The following is a 23,103-nucleotide window of genomic DNA, read 5'->3' as shown; positions in this document are numbered from 1 at the left end:
TGAGACCAGTTAGGAGGCTGAAGCAGTTACCCAAGTAAGGAAAAGGGGGTCATTAGCCAAGGCTTAGGAAATATGGAGGGGAAGACAGATTTAAGAGAAATCTGGGGAATGAGGGCTTCCCCTGAGGCTCAACTGGTAAAGAATCTACCTGCAATGAGGGTTACCTGGGTTCAGTCCCTGGGTTGGAAAGATTCCCCTGGAGAAGGGAAAGGCTACCCACTCCAGTATTCTGGCCTAGAGAATTCCATGGACTATACAGTCCATGGGGTCACAAAGAGTCAGACATGACGGAGTGACTTTCACACTCATTAGGGAATGAGATGGGACTTGGTGGCTGATTGGATGTGTGAAGGAGGGAGAAGGAGAGGTATCATTCACCATTGTCCCCCAACTGACCACCATAGTGTCTGACATACAGTAGACACTCAGTAAACATTTGCTCAATGACCAAATACATGACAACTCCATGTTTTCTCACTTGGACTATTGGGAGGCTTTCAAAGGAAATGCAAGAGGAGGAACAAGCTTGGCAGCAGTCAAGAGGGAAACGTGCATCTGAAGTGCCTGTGTTTCATCCAATGACGTTTGGAATCACTGGTTGTAAAGTGAATAAATCAGGGTTCAGGAGAGAGATGTGGGTATCACTGCATTGACACGCAGTAGGGAACAAGCGTAAGGAATGAACGACGCTTCTTGGAAAGAGCAAAGAGATTGAAAAGATTCAGAATGGGTCTGGGAACACAATCCTTACAGATGACTGGGATCCAGTGAAAGAAGCAGAGAAAGAGCCACTGACAGGGGAATCGAGTTGCAAAAGCAAGAGGTTTCCAATCAGGATGTGTCTGACAGTGGTGATGCTGAAAGACATCTTGTTGGAAAAGGACTGGAAAAAGACTGTTGGCTTTAGCCTTGGAAGAAGATCTTTCAGTGGCGCTTTGTGGGGCAGCATATTAAAAAGCAGAGACATTACTTTGCCAACAAAGGTCCATGTAGTCAAAGCTATGGTTTTTCCAGTGGTCATGTATGGATGTGAGAGTTGGACTGTGAAGAAAGCTGAGCACCGAAGAATTGATGCTTTTGAACTGTGGTGTTGCAGAAGACTCGTGAGAGTCCCTTGGACTGCAAGGAGATCCAACCAGTCCATCCTAAAGGAGATCAGTCCTAAATATTCATTGGAAGGACTGATGCTGAGGCTGAGACTCCAATACTTTGGCCACCTGAGCAAAAGTGGATGGGGAGTGCGTGGATGGGGAGCAGGTTGCTATAGAGGTCAGGCATGTGGACAGCCCTTTGGACAACTTTGTGGTAAAGGGAGGGAAGTAGCAAGGGCACGTGAGGGAGGTTGGGAGCACAGAAAGCTCTGGGCTACTTACGATGTTTATTGTTTAGAAGATTGAAATTTTGAGTGTGGTTGTAGACTGAGGGCAAAGCAAGCGCAGAGGAAGAGACTGACGATGTAGGATTAGAGGATGGGGAGTGAAGGACCTGGAGTGAGTGACAGGCAAACTGGACTGAGAGTGCAGCAGCTCCTTTCACAAGGAGCAGGTGAGGAAAAATACCACCATGAAAAGGGGCTGAGAGTTTACCTGTAGAATATGTGTATGTAGGAAAGGGCATATGTCTCTTCTAAAAAAATTTTTTTTATTGTGGCAAAAGTCACACGATATAAAATATACTATTTTAATCATATTTGTTTTATTATTACTTAATCATATTGTACAGTTCAATGGCAGTAAATACATTCACATGGTTGTGCATCACTTAGTATCATCCATCTCCCAAATTTGTCACTTCCCCAAACTGAAACTCTGGCCCCATTAAACCCTACATTCCAACTCTCGCTCCTCACCCTCCACTCCCGGCCGCTGACATCTATCTACCCGAGTACTTTCTGATTCTATGAATTTGGCTATTGTAGGCACCCCACATAAATGGGATCAAGCAGTATTTTTCTGCACCTACTGTATATTGGGATGCATTTTTAAGGTTAACTTAGTGTGACACACGTCCCTTTGGTCTCCTGATAATCAGGGAATGATTACACATCCCTGGCACCTGTGTGTATGTGTGGACATTTCATCTCCTTTGAGCTTGAGAGGGAGCTGGGAACGTTCCAGTGACCAGGGCCTCCAAGGGTAAACAGAAGCTCCAAACAAGGTCCAGCAATGACCTGCCATGGCAATGGCCAAGAACCATGTCACGATGCCAGCCTCGACTGAGCGGGATGGGCTGAGCAGCTCTACCCTGTGGGAGCAAGAACTGACAGTCTCATTGCAGAGGCCGGTGAAGGGTATGTCTCTCCTCTGTGAACTAAGAATGAAACAACAAACACCACCCCGTCATCCTCCCAGAAGTTGGGCAGATTCAGGGAGAAGAGGAGCGGCAGCTCAGAGCAAGTGAGGCTGGCCCGCTCTGCTGGGCGCACAGCTCCACCGTCTCGCTTGGACTGGGATGGTCTGGAGAAACGGGAGTCCTGCCTCTGCCGGTTGCACTATCTTAGTATTTGCAGTCATTCTGCCCATAATAATATTTCCCAAATTTGGTCGATCATCAGAAATACCTGGAGAGAGTTTGAAGACATAAATTCCAAAATCCTTTCCTCAAAGGTCTGATTAGTGGAAGTGAGATGAGAACCTGGAACTCGCACTTTTAAAGAGCATCCCTGTGGTTCTGACCAGCTCAGCTTGTATGATAAAAAGCAACCCCTTTCTGTCCCAGCAAAGCACACAGGGCCCTGCTGCCCACCTCTCCCCAAGCAATCCTGGCTTCAGCCACACTGCGCTCCTGGATCACAGACACAGCTGGCCCTTTAAAACCTCTGTCCAGCACATCCTATCCCAGAGTATCTGCCCTTCTCCTCCATGCAAATTCCTATCCGCCCTTGAGACACAGTTCAGATTTCCGCTCTGCAGAGAAGCCTTCCAGACCCCACCAGGTCTTAGTGCTGCCTCTGTCCCTCCAGCGCTTCATCAACCTCTTCTGTTTGGTGCATGTGACGTTACACTGGGTTTAGAATCTCTTTCCCCCATAGCTCAGGAGAGGCCCCCCAAAGCAGGGGCGGTATCTGTTTTTCGCTCCTGCAGTTAGCACAGCACGCGGTACAGAGGAGGAGATCCGCAGGTGTCTGCATACATTACCAAGTGCTGGAGGAGATCTGTCCCTGGGTCAGGTAGCTCTTCAGGCACGGCCCCACCCACGCTGGGCCCCAGAGCCTCCTCCTGTTAGGACCTTTCAGCTTAGTCTCCAAAAGAACATGGCTGATGAAATTTTCATGGTCGGAACTGAAACCCAGGCCTGAGTCGGTGCCCCCTGCCTACATACATCTGCCTTCCTTTCACAGCTTCTCGGTATGAAATCAGGCCATGCGAGGCAATTTGCAAACGATCCTCACTGCATTTGACCAGGACATTAATTCACCTGTGCTAGAAAAGAAGTAAAAGGCAGGCAGGAGAGAACGAGCGAGGTGGGAGGAGAGGGAAAGGAAAGCGCATTTCATGAGCTTCGAAGCCGAAGAGAACAGTGTTTCGATTACTCACTCCTTGGGGATTAGCCGTGTCACTGTTCTGTTTGTAGACCTGGAGAACGGAGAAAGAACTCTCCAGGCAGCTGTCACTCTCTTGTGCAAATGTCAGGAACCCCTGTGCTGGCCCAATTGTTCACTCACTTATTCGTTCAGCAAACATTTACTCCTGTGTGTTCTGTGCTGGGCCCCATGAAGGATGCCAGCTGGTGATCAGAGAGGTTTTCCCTAAGCACCCCTAACTCATTCCTTGTGAGGGGGCGGCTCTAGAGGGACCCGTTCAGGTCCCTGCAGGTCCTCACCCGGATCCCTTTCCTTTCCACAGTTGTCCTCACTTCCCAGCATATCTCGGCATCCCCCTTCCCCTAGAGCTGGCTGCGGGTCCCCACGCGCCTTCCTCTGTGAAGACAAAGCCTGCTCCCTCCTCTCGATGGGACTTTGTGCCCCTCATGCCTGCCGCATCCCCAGCTGCCCTGACTTCAGCACCCACCACCCCGCACTGTGTTCCCCATGTACCCATGTGTCTCTTCTAGACTGTGAGGTCTTGGGTGGTATTCATATTTGTCTTGGCTCTGTTGCTTCTTCAAAGCCTAGCACTTGGCAAGGGCATATTAACAGCTGAATAAATCCATCGACCAACAAGTGAGTGAACGCATGAAAGGGCTTACTACTCTCAGAGCCACCAAAATTCAATTTGAGGTACTGACCAAAGTCCTACAACCTCTGAACCTTCTCAGTCTTTGCCCTTGAGCTTTCTTACCCAAACTCCTCAAAAGCATTTCTCAAAGATGCTGAAGACCTCTCTGCATGAGAGGTCTCTCTTGAGGGTTCAGGCCAGCCCTTCCACCGACCTCCCCTTCTCCCCCGCCAAGAACCAGTTCTCCAGCCCTTCCCTGGGCCCTCAGCAAGACCCCTGCAGAAGTCACCATGCAGTCCATGCCTGGGGAAGGGGAATTACCTTCCGTTCTTGGAGCTAAGAGTCGGGCTGCCCCACGGCATTAGGACCCCAAGGCAGAGGGTTGGGGAAGCCGAGGTCACCCCTCAGGAGCCGGTGCTCTGAGGAGGAATAGGGAAGCAGGCCCGGAGCAGAAGATTGCAGAGGGGCTCTGATGAGGTGGGAAGGGCCAAGAGCGGGTCATGAAAAGTCTAGAGTTTCCATGCAAGAAACTGAGCTTTATCCTGAGGGTCAAGAGCTGATTAATTTTTCTATGGTAACAATAGCCTTTCTTCAGAACCCACAGTCATTAGGTTGTGATTGGCTGTGAGTAGCAGAAAGCTCCGCAGAAGCTTACACAAAACACAGATTATTTTCCCCACGTCCCAGGGGTCCAAAAGTGAAGACTCCAGGGCTGGTTTAGCAGTTTTCTCAGTGTCTTGAGCACCTCCTAGTTTCCCCTCTGTCTTTCTTTGCTCTTATCCTCATGATCACAAGAAGGCTGCTCCGCCTCTGTCCTCACATCTGTATTCCAGGAAAGCAAGGAGAAAGGTGGGAAAATGCTCTGAGGACTCCTCAGCTCATGTCCTATGCCCCGAATCCTGTCACTTCCCTGTCCTTAGCTCTGCACTTAGCCAGGTCCATTGCTACATTTCAACAGCCAGCATTCTATTAAGAATGGTAAGCAGTGGGAGGGACAGTGAGTGAACCATTAGCTGTGTCTGTCACAGAATCCCAACCATGAACTAGATCCAAAGGAACTGCTCTGGTTGGAGCAAGATCCAGGCCATTCTGGTCTTTTCCCACCTTTGTTTGTGCCCCCTTTAGTATCTTTATGGATCCCTGGGGTTCCTGAGGACCCGGTTGGAAAACCACTGCTCTAGGTCAGAGGTCAGCAAACTTTCTGCAAAGAGTTAAATCATAAATATTTTAGACTTTGAGGACTATGTGAGGTTTTTGTTGCACATCCTTCTTTGTAGTGCTTTACTTATTTTTTAACCCTTTAAACATGTAAGAATACGTCTTAGCTCAAGGTGCCAAACAAAAACAAGCCTCAGGCCTGATTTGGCCCAAGAGCCATGGTTACCCAACCCTCACTCTAAAAGGGTCGTGGGGCACAGAGTCTGGGGTTCAGAGTGAAGGGTGGGCAGCAGACTGGAGATGGTTATAGAAATGCAGTCACTGGACAAAACAATCTCAGTCTAGATCTCTTGGCGCTTCCCAAAACATGCCTAAGAGTGGTCAGATCCTCAGCAGCTACGCAGAAACCTTGGGCACAGGCTGACAAGACTGGGATTCCTGTCTTTAGCTGGTCCTGGATGATGCTCAGGAAGCAAGGAATGTCCTCCGGGCCCAGGGTGGGCACCCTCCATGGTCCCACTCCCATCCGCCACAGGTCTTGGGAAAGGCAGCAAGGTCCTGAGGGGTGCAGTCTCCAGGACTCAACTCCCTCCACCACCCTGCAGTGATCACAGCTGGCTGTGTTCCCCGAAGCCCTCCTGCTGCTGCTGGACCCTGGACCAAAGCCCTCCTGCTGCTGCTGGACCCTGGACCAGCCTCCTGGCAGGGCTCTCTGCCCCTAGCCCCTCCCTCCATGCTGAGTGACAGCCTCCCACCATCTTCACCCTCAAGTCCAGGCTACCTGCTCTGGCCTGCCAGGCAAAAGCCAACTGCAGACTCAGCCAGGCTGCTGTCTCCTCCCCTCACCCCCCCCCAGCCGCCCTTGCTGGTCCTCGTTCCCCGAGCATCTCCAGGATGGAGCCCACACTCTTCTCTGCCTGCAGGGCCCAGCACGCCCACCTCCTCTGTGTGGCCGCCTTTCATCCTCTGCCATCCTCCAGCACTCTCCATCTGTACCATGCCCTTGGCATTTAGATTCTGCTCCACATCATCAGACAAGTGAGGTAACCTACAGGCTGCAGCTAGCTCGGTGCTCGGCACATGGCGGGCGCTCAGTGCTCAGTAATTACATCCTAGCGAAGGGTTCTTCTATTCATTTATCTAATGGGTGCAAATTGGGTGTCTGAGCTGTGCACACACGTGCCTCTTTAATCACGCCTGTTTCATGTGCTGTCACTCTGCTGCCTTAGAAAGACACTTTGCCAGCTTCACTCATCTGCATGTTAGTTAATGAATCATTACAGGATCGTATCTTTAAACAAAGGCCAGAGAGAAAGGGAAACAAATGAAAGCGCCAGCACATTGCGCACCGGGGGCCCATCCCAAGGCTTCAACATTGAGTGTTTTGTGCCGACTGCTCGGTGTAATCAGCTTCCACATTGGGGTCAGATGCTCTAAAATGCAGCTCACATCAATGGTGCTCTACTCGCTGATGTGAAACATTTTATGGCGCTGGGTTCTGGCCTGCAAGGCGATGTTTTCCCATCCTGGACGTAGTAATCACATACTCCCTTTTTTGGCACTGGCTTGGTGACCTGGGGCTTCCCGGAAGGGGTGATGGTGGCAAGAATGTACAGGCAGGACCCTGACTTCTCCCTGCGGAGGCCAGGCCCCTGGGTCTGCAGAAGGCACAGCTGGCGTTAGAGTATTTTATGAGCAAGTGTTGGCTGAGCTGCTGGGATCCAGAGAAGGAGCTTAGGGAAGGTTGAGTGGATAAGTCACGGCCCCATCGTATGGGCCTGAGGCCTCCCTGGGAGGCTATGAGACGGTAGAGTGGGATGGTAAGGGCCTGGCCTCTGCCTGATGAGTCCCAGGTCTACCACTTAGCTGTGTGATCTTAGGTGAGCTGCCTAACGTCTTTACGCCTGGCCTTTCCCATTTGTAAAATGGAGGTCTTCACAGTGCCCATGGCTGTCCTGAGTCTTTAGTAGGCTGATATTCGTAAAATATTCGGAACAGTCGAGCACATTATAGGTGTCAGCTCTCGCGCTAATGAAGTATCTCAAAAGAAGATGATCAAAAACTGTGATTAAGTATCTCAAAGAATCTCCTAGACCAGGGGTCTGCAAACTACCACCTTTGAGCCAAATCCAGTGTGTTGCTTATTTTCGTAAACTAAATTTTGTCGGGACACAGCCACGCTCGTTGGCATACACGTCAGTGTACGTGGACCGTGGCTGTGTATGCTGCCTGAACATATGCAGCCATGGCTGTGTCCACGCTACAGCAGCAAAGATGGGTCGTTGCGACAGACCTCATATAAGATGCTTAGGTGCAAATACTTATCACCTAGCCCTCAACAGGAACAGTCTGCCGACCTTTGTTCCAGATGGTGTCTCCTGTCAGAGACCCAAGAGCCTGGAGATCCATCCATGCTGGAGGCTGAGGGAAGGTTTGAAAAGTATTTTCCCATTCAGCATGGTCTGAGTGCCAGGCATGTGCCTGGCACGCTGACAGCTTCTGGCAGGTCAAAGGCCATGAGAACTGGCCCCTGCCCTCCAGGAAGTTCATGAAGTAGTTTCCCTAGGAGACCAGGTAAACAGCTCAGTCACAGTACAGCAGGTAAGTCCTGACATGAAGAGGAGAGGAAGGGCAATCGGGGAGCCCTTGGACGAGAGCTCAAGGATGTGGAGATATTGCTAGGAGAGCCGGGGGCAAGGGAGGGGACTGTGCAAGCCAGGGTCATGAATGGGCTGCTATGAGAGAATGCTACATAGGCAGTATGATGGGATGGCAGCAGGGAGCACGAGCCAAGGGTCCTTCCTTATGTACCAGGCTAGGAAATGGCAACATCATTCTGTGGGGCAGGATTAGGGACAGTAAGAGATAGGAAGCCGGTTCCATCCTGAGCAGACGATCCAATGATGATTGGTCATCAGGGAATATGGGAAATGAGCTTGCCTACTTGGTGGGAAAGCTACAGGGACTAAGGCTTCCCCCCGGGCTTCCCAGGTGGCTCAGTGGTAAAGAATCTGCCTGCCAATGCAGGAGACGCGGGTTTGCACCCTGGGTAGGGAAGATCCCATAGAGAAGGAAATGGCAACTCACTCCAGTATTCTTACCTGGAGAATCCCATGGATAGCGGAGCCTGGTGGGCTACCATCCATGGGATCACAGAAGAGTCAGACACAACTTAGGAACTAAACAACAATAACAAAGGCTACCCCACTCACTGTAGAGTGCTCCCTGGAATACATGTCCATATAGCCAACGAGGATTTTTATCAGGAAGGTCTAGTATTTTTGTTAAAACTATCTGAGAGTCCCAAGCAGGATCCCCTCCTTATGATACTTACCACCAGTGATTGGGGTGCTCACTACCTCTGAACACAGTCCTTTTCGTTGTGGGACAGTTCTGACAGTCACAGGGTTGGTTTTCAGTGCCTCTCGTCTCCACCTTCTGCCCTTGGACGGGGCCAGGCAGCGTTGGTGCTGCTGCTCCTGCCTCTGCCCTAGAGTCTCTCTTCTCCAGGCCAGGACCTCTAGTCGCTCCATCCCCTGTTTTCTAACAGCCCCCAACCACTGCAGGCCCACATCCTCCTTTACCCACACTTCTGTACAGCCCAGACATTGTCCACCAGCCCTCAATGCTGTTTCTCCTAAAACAAAAAGCTCACCCCACACCTTCACTTACATCTCTTACTGGAGGACAGAGCCCAGTTCTGTGATATGACAGGCAGCGCTTCCTCATCCGGCTCCTCCTGCGTGTCTCATGTCCCCACCCTCTGCTTCCCTCTCAGCCACACAACTCCAGATCCACCCGGAGTTTCTGGACAAGTCATGCACCCCACACCTCTGCGCCTGCTCCTCTCTCTGCTTGGATCACTTTCCCTTCCTTCTCCATTTATTGGACTCCTCCAGTCCACCTCCCAAACTCAGCCTGGGCTTCATGTCCTCCAGGAAGCCTCCTGTGGCCTCTTCCCAGCCAGCGTTACCCCTCCTCCCTGTCCTGTCGACAGCTCCTCACCATGGGTCCCAGGCCCGGTGCCGAGGGCCCTGCACAGGCAGTACCGGGCTCACACCCAAGCACAGCAGAGGTTTCCTTCCTGGGACCCTGAGAACACCCTGGGGTGAGGCTCTGCTGCGCTGTTTGATTTGGGCAGCAGAAGCCTGCACAGCCATAGGAAAATCTATCCACGGGAATTCTTTACTCCTTGAGTAGCAGAAGAGAATACAAAGCACTTTCAGCCTCCCTGCAGGGAGACTGAAGATCTTCGTCAGATTGAAACCAGACTGAAACAGACAGAAAGAGGACCAGCTGAGATGCTTAGGCAACATGACTCTGAGCATCCTGTCTTCGTGAATGGCACCACCACCCACCACCCCAGCCTCCCCAGCCGGGAATTTGCGGGTCATCCCAAACCACCCCTCCTTCAGTGCCCACATCCATCAGTCATAAAACCCTAGACACTCCAGGGCCTGACTCTCTCTTCCATCTGCATCACCCTCCTGCATCACTCACCTCACTGCCCCTGAAGCCTGGAACCACCCTCACCACCTGGGCTTCACCGCTGCTGTGTCAGTTTCCACACAAGCCACCAGACCAATGTTCTCCTCCAACACCTGAGTGTCCCCGTCACCCACTGTGGACCGCTCTCCTGCCGCTGCTCCCTCAAGATGAACGCAGCTCTCTGGGGCAGGGGAGGCTATGAGCACCTGGCCGCAGGCAGCCTTCTCAAGTTCTAGACGTTCCTGAGTCGCCTCCTTGCACTGAAGGCCCAATCACATTGTCCCCCAGAGTGAGGCAGCCAGCCACTATGTTCAGTTTGCAGACCTGCACTGATGGACACTGAGCGCTTGTTCTGGAATGTTCCATCTCAGCCACAGCTCAGGCCTTCTGCACCTGACCCCTGCCTCTCCCAGCATCCCCTTTTGACCTGACAGTCTTCCAGAGCTGTCAGAACTCTCAGGACCTACCCCATCCTCATCGCAAACAGCCTCCTCTCCTCCCCTCACCGCAGGCTGGGTGAGCTGCCGGCTTCAAGTAGCGTCTGTCACCTGGGGTTGTGATTATCGGTTTGTTTTTCTCTCTCCCTCCTCACCGAAAGCAGGGATCATGTCGTGCTGACCACTGAAACCCTGCCTCCTAGGCTGGCACGTGGTAGGTCTTTAGTACATACATGTGGCAGGCAGGACTAAACCAAGTAAGAGAGAAGAATCTTGTTGAAATGTCTTTCCTGGAGCATTCATTTATTCAACAAATACACAAAGTGCATGGAGAAAAGCGGGCACAGGAGAGGCTGAGAGAAACTTCTGCAGGTCCCCGGGGACCACATAGCTGAGATTCCACATGTGGCCTGAAAATTTGCCACCAATTCCACAGGGATTTCTGTGCATTAAAGCTTGGAGGCAGAGTTTAATCATCTCGCAGTTGGCCAGATGTGCCTGAGGTTGCCACGACAGCCCCCAGAATTGGCCAGATGTGCTGTGATCCACTTTGGAAAACATCAGGGAACCCCAGAGGCTGTGTGGCCCAGAAGAGAAAAAGTTCCCACTCTAAAAGGTGGCCCGCAAGTGCTCGGCGTGGATGGAGGGTTTCGTGGGGGGGGTATCACGGTGCTCTGAGCGTCGGGACATGGAGCTTCTAGCTGTCTTCAAGGCCGAGGAAGGCTCTCCCGGTGGCCCCTGCCTGCTGCCTAATCCCTGCTCCCTCCGCAGGTGATCAAGCTGGCCTTCGAGGAGTTTGACCTGGAGAGGGGTTACGACACCCTGACGGTCGGGGACGGCGGGCAGGACGGGGACCAGAAAACGGTGCTCTACATGTGAGTGGCGCGGAGCACGCGGTGGGCAAGGCAGGGGCACGTGTGCCTTGGCTGAGGGCAGGGGGATGGGCCCGCTGCGTCTTCCTGCCACACTCCCTGCCACCTTGCTTGGGCAGGACAGGTGGCCTGCGGCGCTGCTGGCTTCAGCAGCAGTCCGCCCATCTCTCTCTACGCCTACCAGGGAAAACAGAGCACTTCCCAGGAGGAAAGATCAGGGGAGGTGTGCACCCCGGCTCCTGGGGAGCCAGGGTGATAGGGGTTCGGCGTGTATGCCTGGCTTGCACTTGGCTGTGTGCGTCTGTGCAGACCCTGCTTCTGCCACCAGGAGTATTTCCTCAAGGCCATGTACATCTGTGGTGGCCCGACTGCAGACAGAGGTAGTGGAAGTGTTTTGCTAATTTCCCTGCATGCTCAGAACTGTCTGGGAGATGGATGGTTTCCGGGAATTGGGACCACGTGGACATAGTGACCGCATATTCTGAGCCCAGAAAGGTTAGAATGACATGGTCTAGTCAAGGTGGGGGATAGTGTCAGGCTGTCCTGGGTTTCATCACACCAGGACTCAGCTGTCGGGGGCCATTTGACTCCTCTGTCCACCATGATTAGCCTGGCTTAAAAGCGGGAGTATGCTCCTATTCAGTGTGTGTGACCCAGAGTCAGAGAGATAGACAGACCTGACCTCGTCCACCTCCCCTGCCAAGAAGGAGGGGAGATTTCACATACATTTGGTGCCTACTGTGTGCCCAGACACATCAGTTATCTCATTTAATTCCCACAGGAGCCCTGTGAGGAAGGTGCTATTATCCCATTTAACAGGTGGAGAAACTGAGGCCCAAAGGGTGCAAGGGTGGTTGGCGGCAGAACTAGCGCTTGAGTTTGTGTCTTTCAATTTTGGTCAAGGATAGCAACCCATGCTATTGCCATACACGCTCCTAGCCAACGCCCTCTGGTCATAATGCTGAGCAAAAAATGACCATTCTGTAATATCTGACTTGTCCAGAAGCTGTTCTGTCCTGGGTGCTTCTCATACCTTCTCCACATCTACCAGGAAAGATCCTATTAGGGCAGTTGAATGAGGTCCCCTGGCATGTTAGGTGACATGTTAGGTGATTTAGAATCTCTTGAGAGAAAGGAATGGGATGCCAGCCTGAAGGGCAACCTCCCCACGGCCTGCTTTCCACTGTAGTAATCAGGCTTCTCCAAAGAAATAGCCAACAGGATTCAGGCTTCTCCGAAGAAACAACCAATAGGATGTACATATGAAGAAAAGGATTTATTATATGATAATGGGAACTGACAAGTCCCAAGACCTGCAGGCTGAGTCAGCAAGCTGGAGACCCAGGAGAGCTGATGATGGAGTTCTAGAGCAAAGGCCAGCAGGCTCAAGACCCAGGAAAAGTTGAGGTTCAGTTCAAGTGCAGGGCGGGAACAGTGTCCTAGCTGAAAGGCAGGCAGGCAGGAAGCATTCTCTTTCACTTGGGAGAGAGTCCACCTTTTTGTTCTAGTCAGGTCTTCAACTGATTGGATGAGGCCCACCTTCATGGGGAGGGCAATCTGCTTTACTCAGTTCCACTTTAAATCCTAATCTCATCCAGAAACACCCTCATAGAAATACCCAGAATTGTGTTTGGCCTGATATCTGGGTTCTCTGTGGCCCCATCAGGTTGTCATATAGTTTACCCACCACACTCAACACCTCCCCTCTTCTCAGTGCGTCCCCACCACTCACCTGCCCTGGTGTGCTGACCTGTGTGATACATCAGCTCAGTGTACCCAAGAGGCCAGGATCCCACTCTGTCTCCTTCATGCCCCAGTGTGCTTTGTCATAGAGAAAACCTTAGAACAGCAGAGCTGAAAAGACTGGGGATCATACAGTTCAACCCCTCATTTATATGGAGTGAAAAAGCGCAGAGAGGCTCAGCCACTTGCCCGGGGTCCCACAGCAAACGAATGGCAGGTCCAGGGCTTGCACCCAGGTCTCTGGACCAGTCTAGCTTGAATGAGATCCCAACAAGTTCTGCAGCAGCCCAGAGACTCTCCCACCACCCTCAGATCTCTTTAGACCAGTGTCAAGTTCAAAACCTCAGGAACGGTGTGTGGCAGGGCCATCACAGTGTTGTGAAGTGATTGTCCTCTAATTAAAATAAATTTAAAAAAACTTCAGGGAAACGATGCAAAATGATTGCTCGTTGTCATCATAGGGTCACGCGGAAGGAAAGCAGAAGCCTGTCTTCTCCCTTACTCACCACTCTCCTAGGGTCATTCCTTACTCACTGCAGAATCTCAGGGTCCCCATCATTGCAGAATGTCAGGGTCCCCAGGCCAGGGATGGCACATGGGCCAGGCTAGTGTATCCCAGGCAGTCTACCCCTGCTTTATCCCATTCACGTTGTACCGATCATCTCTCTGCAATCAGCTCAGCACCCCCTCAAGCTTTGAGACCCTATGGTGGAGCAGAGATTAGAGCTCATTAATCTAACCACCCCTCCCCAGCCTCGCACACCCCATCTGTGCTGGAGATTTGTCTGGTCTCAGCAGAAAAAGGAAGTCAGGTTTCTTCTGAGTACCCCAGCCTACGCAGTGGACTCTGACCCTGCCACTCTCCAGCAGGCTGACCTTGGGAAAGCTACTGCCCATTTTGTGCCTCCATCTTCTCATCTGTACAATGGGGGTGACACAACCCCTACCTCGCTGGGCTGTGGGGACACTAGATGAGATAATGGAAGGGAAATGGTCTGGCTTGGGTAGGTGCCTGGTGAATGCGAGTTGAATCAGAATCCTCGCCATGTCTAAACTTGTTTTCTCGAAAGGAGTATTGCCCAAGGTGGGGGCTGCACTTAAAGCCTCGCTTTCTGATGCTGGAGTGGAAAGAGATGCTTCATTAAAAGGAGTGGCTGGGTTCCAACTGGGGAAATGGGTTTCTGTCTGTGTCTTCCCTGCAGTCCCGTTCACATGAAAGATGGGAGGTTGCGGGAATGTACACACCCCCTTGATTGTACCTGGCTCCAGCCATCCCTCCCTATGCAAGTGAGGACGCAGATATCTCCCCTGAGCCCAGGGGTCTGGGGAGGGGAGTCGCGGTGCAGAAGCAACTCGGCCTGTGCAGAGGGGAGCAGTCCTGAGTCTCCCAGCACGTGAGCCAGCAACACTGGGACCCAGGATTCACCCTAGTGACCCTGGCTCCTCGATGTTCCTTTAGATGCCGCCAGTCACACAGTCTTTCCGTTGAGGTTCCACAGTGGGTTCACACCTCTAAATCTCTCTCTCCTGACAGCCTGACAGGTACGTCAGTCCCAGATCTCATCGTCAGCACCAACCATCAAATGTGGCTCCTCTTCCAGACAGATGGCAGTGGCAGCTCCCTGGGCTTCAAGGCTTCTTATGAAGGTAACTGACTGCCCGGGGGGAGCCAATGAGTCAGACGCTTGGGGTCTCTTGGAGTCAGCAGACCCTGGGTTCGAATCCTGGCTCTGCCTTGTATTAGGTTCCTCTCCTTAGACATGTTATTCAACTTCTCTGAGCCCCAGCCTCCTCCTTGGTCCAGTGGGCCTCCTTGGCTGTTTTGAGGATTATCTGGGGCCAGTCACTTAAAGTGCTGGCTCACAGCACCAGGCACAACATCAGTTCCGCCCCTGATTCACACCTGGCCTGTGTAGACCTTTGCAAGTCCTCATAAACTTTCTGAGCCTTACTTTACTTTTTGAAATCTTTGGACTGGAGACAGTAGCTTCCCAAGCTACCCTGTTTGGCTGTCATGGTGATGAGTGACTGTATGCACAGGGCTAGGGCCAGACACACACCATTGGTGACCTGAGGAGGTGCAGACGAAGGTGACCTTCATCGCTTGGTGGGAATAGGCACTACGGGAACAGCAATCTGGGCTCCAAGAGATACTGTTGCCATCATTCATCTTTGTATACAGTCAAACCTCCTGATGGCAGATGACTGCCAACACAGATCCCCACAAAAAGATCCCCATCACAACACCCCCAAGTCTTTGAGAAGGCCTTGTTAGGTATCAGACCCTAGACTAGCACTCGGGGAGCAGATGCAGCAGATCGAGACCTTCCCCGTAAAGGACCTGACCTGCATGGTCAGAGGGAAAAACAAATGAGCTCCTTTACAGCGTTGTGTTAGTTTCTGCTATACAATGAAGTGGATCAGCCACACGCATACATATATCCCCTTCCCTCTTGGACCTCCCTCCCACCCCAGCCCCGTCCTACCCCCTAGGTCATCACAGAGCACGGAGCTGAGCTTCCTGTACAAATAAGCTATTATTAAAGCAAGATCATCATGGCCAACAGAGCCAGTGGGAGCACAGAGAAGGGGTGGTCATCCTTTCTGGGGTGTCAGGAAAGGCTTTATCAAGAAAGTGAGTTGTGAGTCTACAATGACAAGGTGGCTACCAGACAGGAGGCGGCTGCTGGGGAGGGGGGCACCCTTCCCCACCTCATTCAGAGACGGTGTCCTTCTCCAGCGGACCCTGTGAATGCTGCGTGTGTGCGTGCATGCTGAGTTGCTTCAGTCGTGTTCAATTCTTGGCCACCCCATGGACCATAGCCCACCAGGCTCCTTTGTCCTTGGGATTCTCCAGGCAAGAATACTGGAGTGGGTTGCCATGCCCTCCTCTAGGGGATCTTCCCAACCCAGGGATCAAACCCACATCCCCTGCATTGCAGGCAGATTCTTTACCCGCTGAGCCACCAGAGAAGCCCACACAGGACCCTGTAGGGGGAGCAACTCCAAAGGGCTCCCACTCCACCCAGGGTACCTCGCACCTCCTGTGGACCAAGGGCTCTTCCTGAGGACTGGACTCTGTGACCACACTTGGGACACAGGGAGCGTATTCATCCCCTAAGGGCTGCCCTAACAAACCACCGCCAGCTGGGTGGTTTCAACAACAAAAGTTTATTCCATCACAGTTCTCGAGGCTGGAAGTCTGAACTCAAGATGTCAGGAGGGCCATGCTCTCCGTGAGATTCTAGGTAGACCCCTTCCTTGCTTCTTCCTGGCTTCTGGTGGTAGCCGGCAATCCTTATCTTGTAGCTGCATCATTCTAATCTCTGCCCCTCATGTCGCAGATCCCCAAGAGTCTCTCTGCTCTTCCCATGGGACATCAGACATAATGGATTGAGGACTCACCATCTTAACTTGATTACTTCTGCAAAGACCCTATTTCCAAGGAAGGTCACATACACAGGGACCAGGGGGTAAGGATTCAACACATCTTTTCTGGAGAACACGATTCAACGCATAACAGGAGGCTAGTCCTTATTTCCTGCAGGAACACTGTCACACCTTGATGCCCACTGGGGTCAGGATGATAGAGGAACTGTCCTCAGCATAGGAAGCACACCTCTGAGTGAGATAGACCAGCAGACAGAGAACACCTACTGGGTGACCTGTGCTAAGTTCAAATCCTGATTCTGTCCCTTTCTAGCCTCTCCAGGGCTCTGTTTCTTCATCTGTGAAATGGAGATAATAACAGGCCATTGGGGACAGTGTTGCAAATTATAAGGTGGTTAGCGAGTAACTAGTGAGTGAGTACTGGAGAAGGCGATGGCACCCCACTCCAGTACTCTTGCCTGGAAAACCCCATGGACGGAGTAGCCTGGTGGGCTGCAGTCCATGAGGTTGCTGAGTCAGACACGACTGAGCAACCTCATTTTTACTTTTCACTTTCACACATTGGAGAAGGAAATGGCAACCCACTCCAGTGTTCTTGCCTGGAGAATCCCAGGGACGGGGGAGCCTGGTGGCCTGCCGTCTATGGCGTCGCACAGAGCTGGACACGACTGAAGCGACTAAGTGGCAGTAGCAGCAGCAGCAGTGAGTGAGTACAGAGGTAGTTAAAAGAATGTGCTCTTCTGGCACAGAAAGTTATATATATGCAGGAAAGAGTCCCAGACGAGAAATCAAGAGACCTTGATTCAGGCCCAAGCTCTGCCACTCACTTCTTTGGACATGAGAGTGGATTTAGACTCAAAGTTTCTAGGTTTCCCCATTTTGGAAGTTGTGTAGATGTTTAGCAGCTACCAAAAGTGAGGAGGAATGATTCTGCGCCATCCACCTTCCCAGATCTTTCCATCTTACTCCCAAATCTTTCCATATCTTATTCATGGCTTGAATAAGACCAAAGTCACAGGAGTTTGAGATGGATGATGGTCGCTACAGTCAGCAAACAGCATGCAGAAAGAGCTCAACAGGGTGGAGCAGTTGGCTAAAGTACCAGGATAAGATGAAATGGGGAGAAATATCAAGTCCTGTTTGACTGTTCAAAAATTGGCTACTAGAATTTATCCCAGGGAGTGAGTGATTCTTTATTCTAATCTGATCAGGCATCAGAGAAATGGGCAGAGATGTGGAGACCCCAGCTTGAGATGAATAAGGAGAGGACTTCAAGTCAAACCCCGTGAGAGAGGTTAACAGCCCCCTGAATGCTTATTCAGGGAAAAGTGAACTCAGGGGAGAGTTGAGAGCTGTGTCCAAATATCTGGAGGGTTGTTCTGTGGGAAAGGGGAATTGGGCTCATTTGGTGTGATTTCCTTTTAAAAGAAAGGGGCCCATCGTTTGTGGAGAGCCTGTGATGTACAGAAGCTGAACATTCACTGTCTCATTGAATGTTTGTTGAACAGTGTCAGGCAAAGACTTGAGATCCCTTGGGGGCCACTCACGTATGGGGATGGGGATGCCCAGCAGGGAGGCCTCTGACCCCGCCTCCATCTCCTCCTCTAAGCCCTCTTTTAAGAGGGGGTTTGTGGCTAAGCACTAGTTTGAAAAGTACCGCTTCATCTCATTCCATAATTGCAGCTCTGTGATGGTGGCTGCTCTTTTATAGAAGAGGAATCAGAGACTCAGAGGGTAAGTGACCTTCCCAGGGTCATACAGAAGTGTGGGACCTGGCAGAGTTGAGATTCGACCCCAGTCTCTCTGGCTTCAAAGCCCATGATTTTCCTCTTATACCAGGAGCCCTCCAAAGTTGCAAAAGTTCAATTCCTTACAAAATCTTTATGGAAACCAAAGTTTTGCCCTAATCAAGTGGGCCACAGATCGTGAGCCTCAGTCCCTTGTTACTAGAGATTGGATGAGGTCGTTTGTCCATTTCACACAGTATTAATTGATACATGACCTATATGAAGCTGGGTGCTGAGGTTACAATAGGGGCACGTAGACTTAACCTAAAAACGTAATGCTATGTGACTGCTGATCGCAAACTAAGTGTGGGCCGGAGGACTTCTCCTCAGAACCATGACAAAGTAGGAAGAGAGAAGAGAGTCTGGGCATCTAGAGGCCTCACTAACTCACAGGAGCTACCCAGGTTCTGGGCACAGAGGGAGTAGGTTCTGTGGAGAGAGAATGGACTCTGGACTTGGACCCGAGCTGGTGAATCCCAGCACAGCCCCAGATGTGCAACCTTAAAGTCGACCATATCACACTGTTGTGCAGTGTTATGAAATGAGATTACTAAAGGCTCCTGGCACATTGCCTGGAGCACAGAGGTGCCATGCCCCGGAGGCCGAGAAAGGCCCTGATGAGCACTGCCCTCCACTCGGGGGTACACCCTCCTCTGCAGGGACACAAGTCTTCCTGCCTGTCCCCCAGGGGTCCCGTGCTTCCTCAGATAGCCCTGGTCCTAGGTCCCTGCCTCCCCCTCACTCCCTAGGCTGGCTGGGAAAGGAAGTCGTTCATGGTGGCCACAGTGAAGCTTATGGAGGCAGAAGTGCAGAAGGCAGATCCTTGTCTCCAAGGGCCTCAATCAGGGTTTCAGAAAGAGTTGGCACTTGTCCAGCAGGCAGAAGAGCCCAGGAAGGATTACATGTTGGGATGGGCCTGCTTTTCCCTTCTTGTCCTTCCACCTTTGACCTTGTGTTTGAGGGTCTCACACCTTCACGATGAGTCAATGCCTTCTTTGTGGAAAGGGTGGGTGGCCACGTTCCCTGGAACCCTGGTGTGACTGGTCCCTCCATCTGCTCTGGGCTTCCCTCCCTGCAGCTTCCTGGGTCCTCTCCTTCTCCCTGGCTGCTCCCTCTCAGCTCCTGCATGGTTCCCTCAGGGCAGGCACTTCTCAGGCCCTCAGCTTTCATCCTGTTTCTAGAACCTTCCACCATTGATCACATCTACTCGCATGGCTTCAGCCTAGCCTGAACCCTGGGGACTTTCAGATCTGGTCCCCAGTAGACATCAGTCTACCTGTGACGCATCTTCCGCAGCTTCCCCCTCGGACATCTCAAGCCCAACACATCCAGCTTAGGCCTGTTCTGGCTGCCGTAACAAAACCCCGTAGACTGGGGAGCCTAAATAACAGCACTCTATTTTGTCACGATTCTGAAGGCTGGAAGTTCAAGGTCAGGGCACCAGCTGATGCAGGCTCTGGTCCGGGCTGGCTTCAGATGGCTGCAGATGTCTTTCTGGCTTGCAGGTGACTGCTCACTGTGTCCTCAGAAGGCCTCTCCTGGATATGTGCCTATGGAGAGGGAAGAAGAGTGCAAGTTCTCTGCTGTCTCTTCTCATAAGGACACTAATCCTGTCAGATCAGGGCCCCACCCTATGGCCTTGTTTAACCTATACTACGTCCTTAGAGGCCCCATCTCCAAATACAGCCTCATTGGGGGTTAGAACTTCAACATATGAATTTGGGGCGACACGAGCTTTCAGTCCAATAACACCATCCAAAGCCAAGCTCTCCATCTCCACCCCACGCCTACACCCCCTTCACCCCATCTCCACACCCAGCGCCATCATCCACGCCATCACGCAGCCTCATTTCCGCTTCCTCCTTCTCCCGTCTCTGACTCGGTCCCCAGATTCTGTCAGTTCTTCTGTAGCATCCTGGCTCCTCTGTCACGGATGTGACCGAGGCCTTCGTCACCTCTCCCTCCACCCCAGCCATCTGCCTCAGGCAGCTCAGTGATCTTCCTAGAATCCAAATCTGGCATGGTTCCTGCTACACACACACAAAAAGAAAAAACCCCTTTTTAAAAAAATTTTTATTTACCTATTTGACTCCATCGGGTCTTAGTTGCTGCGTACAGGATCTTCGTTGCATTATGCAGAATTTTTCGTTGCACTTTGAGGATTCTGCAGTTGTGGAACACAGGCTTAGGTGCTCCACAGCATGTAGGATCTTAGTTCCCTGACCGAGGGTCAGACCCATATCCCCTGCATTGCAAGACAGATTCTTAAACACTGGACCGCCTGGGAAGTCCCAGATGACAGCTTCTCACTGCTTTCAGGATAAAGAACACTCATTCACATGGCATCCAAGGCCCTCTGTGATGATAATTCCAAGCCAAATGCTGGCTTCTATAAAAGCCCATTCTAGGCAGATGACAGTTTATTCATGTATCCGGTCCTACAGGGCCTATCCCAGGGCCTGGCACAGTCAGGCACCCTTCCCCTACACCCTCTCAATTCCCTTTGGCCTGCTTTACCACCTCCCAGCACTCAGGTGCCAAGAGCCCACATTCTCCACTGTCCCCATAGGCTCTGGGGTCAGACAAACGCAGTTTACAATCGAGTTCTGCCACTGGCTGTGTGTGTGATCTTCAAGCAAATCCCTCAGCCTCCCTGAGCCTGAGCTTTCTCATCTGTGAAGAAGGACTGATAAGCATTCATCTCACAGGAGTCTTGAGAGAACTCCATAGAGTGATGCCCCCAGCATAGGGCCTGTGGTGTGTGTGTGTGTGTGTGTGTGTGTGTGTGCTTGCGCGCACGCGCGCGCGTGCTCAGTAGCCCACTCAGGTCTGATTCTTTGTGATCCCTTTGGACTGTAACCTGCCAGGCTCCTCTGCCCATGGAATTTTCCAGGCGAGAACACTGGAGTGGGTTGCCATTTCTCCAGGGGATCTTCCTGACACAGGGATCGAACCCTCGTCTTTTGCGCCTCCTGAAACGGCAGGCAGATTCTTTACCACTGCGCCACCAGCATAGGGCCTAGCATTTAGGAAACACTCAGCTTAAAAGCCTGCTCCCCTCCTCTGCCTCCCCAGTCCTGAAACTCTCCCTCCAACCTACACTCATGGCCCAAAGCTTCAGCATCACCTCCACCCCCATCTTAGCCTCCTTTTGTCCCAACTCTTGGGAAATTCCATACAGGACAAGACACCTTGGCTCAGGGATGGGAGGTTGGCAGGGATACAAATGTTCCCATTGGTGTCATGGGGCATTTGAGGGCAGAAACCTCCCCTAGGTATACCTGACCCCATCAGCATCAATACCCCTTGTGCCCCAGTTGAGATAGAGAGAAGCTTCCTTGGGGCAGGCAGGTGGTACCACAGTATCACCATCCCCACCCATTAAAAGTTCAAGCCCCTGGGTGGAAAAAGTTGAGGGATTTATTTCCCAGAAATTCTTCTTGTTCTGTGTGTCACAATCCCAGGTCGGGGTGAGGGAGGAGCCTCCAACTCCGTCAATATCCACATCCTTGGATCTTAGAAACTCAGGCCCCCTCCATGAGGGCAGCCAGCTGTAGGAAGCGCATTCACAGTTGCAAATGCTCTGCTTCCCAGCAGAACAAGAAATATTTAAGGAACAGGCAATTAGCACTTACCAGAAACATTATAAAATTACATACAACTTGCTAACAAGTTTTAGCATCAATCTGGGAGTCTCCTTGCCTCCTGACTTAGCCTAGAATCTGGTGGCCTCATGGGGAATCTAGGAGACTGGCCCAGAGGAGGAAGGAGCTGGGACCTTGACCCTAGAGATAAGGAGGATCAGGGCGGTAGCGATCATGTAGGAAGGATGCGAAATAGTCCAGGGGACTCACGTTGGAAATAAGGGCATCTGTGCATTGAGCATCATCTAGGCCCCTATTATGTTACAGGCACTGTTCAGACTGCAAGGGGATACAAGGGTAAAAAGACAAGCTGTGCCTTCACCCAAGTCACAGTCTGTCTTCACTCGAGTCAGAGGAAATGGGACATAGCAAGGAGGGGCCACCAACAATACTCGAGGGCATCAGGGAAGGCTCGCTGGAGGAGATGATGTCTGAAACTAAAACTTGCTTGTAGGATGGAAAGCAGTTGATCTGACATCCCCAAGGGAGAACAGGCTAACCTAGCAGACACATGCCTAGGGCTGAAGCGAAAACCTCCGCAGAATGAAGTCTGAGAGCAAGCAGGAGGAAGTGGGCAAGTCTAGCCCTCTGCAGGCGGTGCCTTCATCCCCTTCTCCAGAACTGAATGCTGGCGGGAGCATCAGGGGGCCCCTGCAAGAGATGGCGTTGGAGCTGAGCTTGAAAGGAGGCTGAGGGCGACAGCCCAGCATCTTGACTCCGCTCCTTTCTGGACCCCGCCTTTCCTTTTCAGAGTGCCAAGCACGTGGCCATTTTCAGCCCCAGGTCTGTAACTTTCGGGACCTCTCCCTCTTCTTGCTTTACCCCCATAATTTCAAAGGCCCAGACTTTCCAGGTTCAACAAGGAATGACATCAGGCATGGTCCCAAGATGCTCACTGAGTTTCCATGGCACCCTTAACACTTCCTCAGGGACCAGGACCCAGAGGTTTGCTAGGGGTGGTAAACAGCAGAGGGTATTGCCCCATTAAAACTTGGCAGGAAGTAATCTGCCAGCAGGGGCCTCCCTGGTGGCTTCCCTGTAAAGAATCCGCCTGCCAATGCAGGAGACGTGGGTTCTATGCCTGGGTCAGGAAGATCCCCTGGAGGAGGAAATGGCCACCACTCCAGTATTCTTCCCTGGGAAATCCCATAAACAGAGGAGCCTGGTGGGCTACAGTCCATGGGATCACAGAGAGTCAGAAATGACTTAGCAACTAAACTGCAACAGTCTGCCAATGAAATATATTCTTTGAATATATGGGGTTTTGCAGATGGCAAGCTCCAGTTTGGGGCTGATGCAAACAGTATGGGGCAACCTGGATATTCTTTATGTTTATCTTCGCCCGTATTCACCATATTCACCCGTTTCCCAGCGTCCTTCAGCCTGTGGACACACCCGTAACAGTGTGATGGAGGAGGGAGCTGGGA

At 51.8% G+C, this 23,103-nt stretch overlaps 1 protein-coding gene across 1 annotated transcript in view; it reads left to right on the top strand.

The window, feature by feature from the left end:
* Positions 1 to 23,103, top strand: part of CSMD2 (CUB and Sushi multiple domains 2) — a 616,901-nt gene that overhangs the window by 313,933 nt on the left and 279,865 nt on the right. Inside the window, exons 11-12 of the mRNA XM_018046480.1 lie at positions 11,012 to 11,115; positions 14,390 to 14,502. Of these exons, the coding sequence (XP_017901969.1) occupies positions 11,012 to 11,115; positions 14,390 to 14,502 (217 nt within the window). The remainder of the gene's footprint in view (positions 1 to 11,011; positions 11,116 to 14,389; positions 14,503 to 23,103) is intronic.

This window comes from Capra hircus, chromosome 3 (genome assembly GCF_001704415.2).
Source record: "Capra hircus breed San Clemente chromosome 3, ASM170441v1, whole genome shotgun sequence".
NCBI lineage: Eukaryota > Metazoa > Chordata > Mammalia > Artiodactyla > Bovidae > Capra > Capra hircus.
The sequence above is the reverse complement of the archived record's forward strand: the minus strand, read 5'-3'. Positions and strand labels throughout refer to the sequence as shown.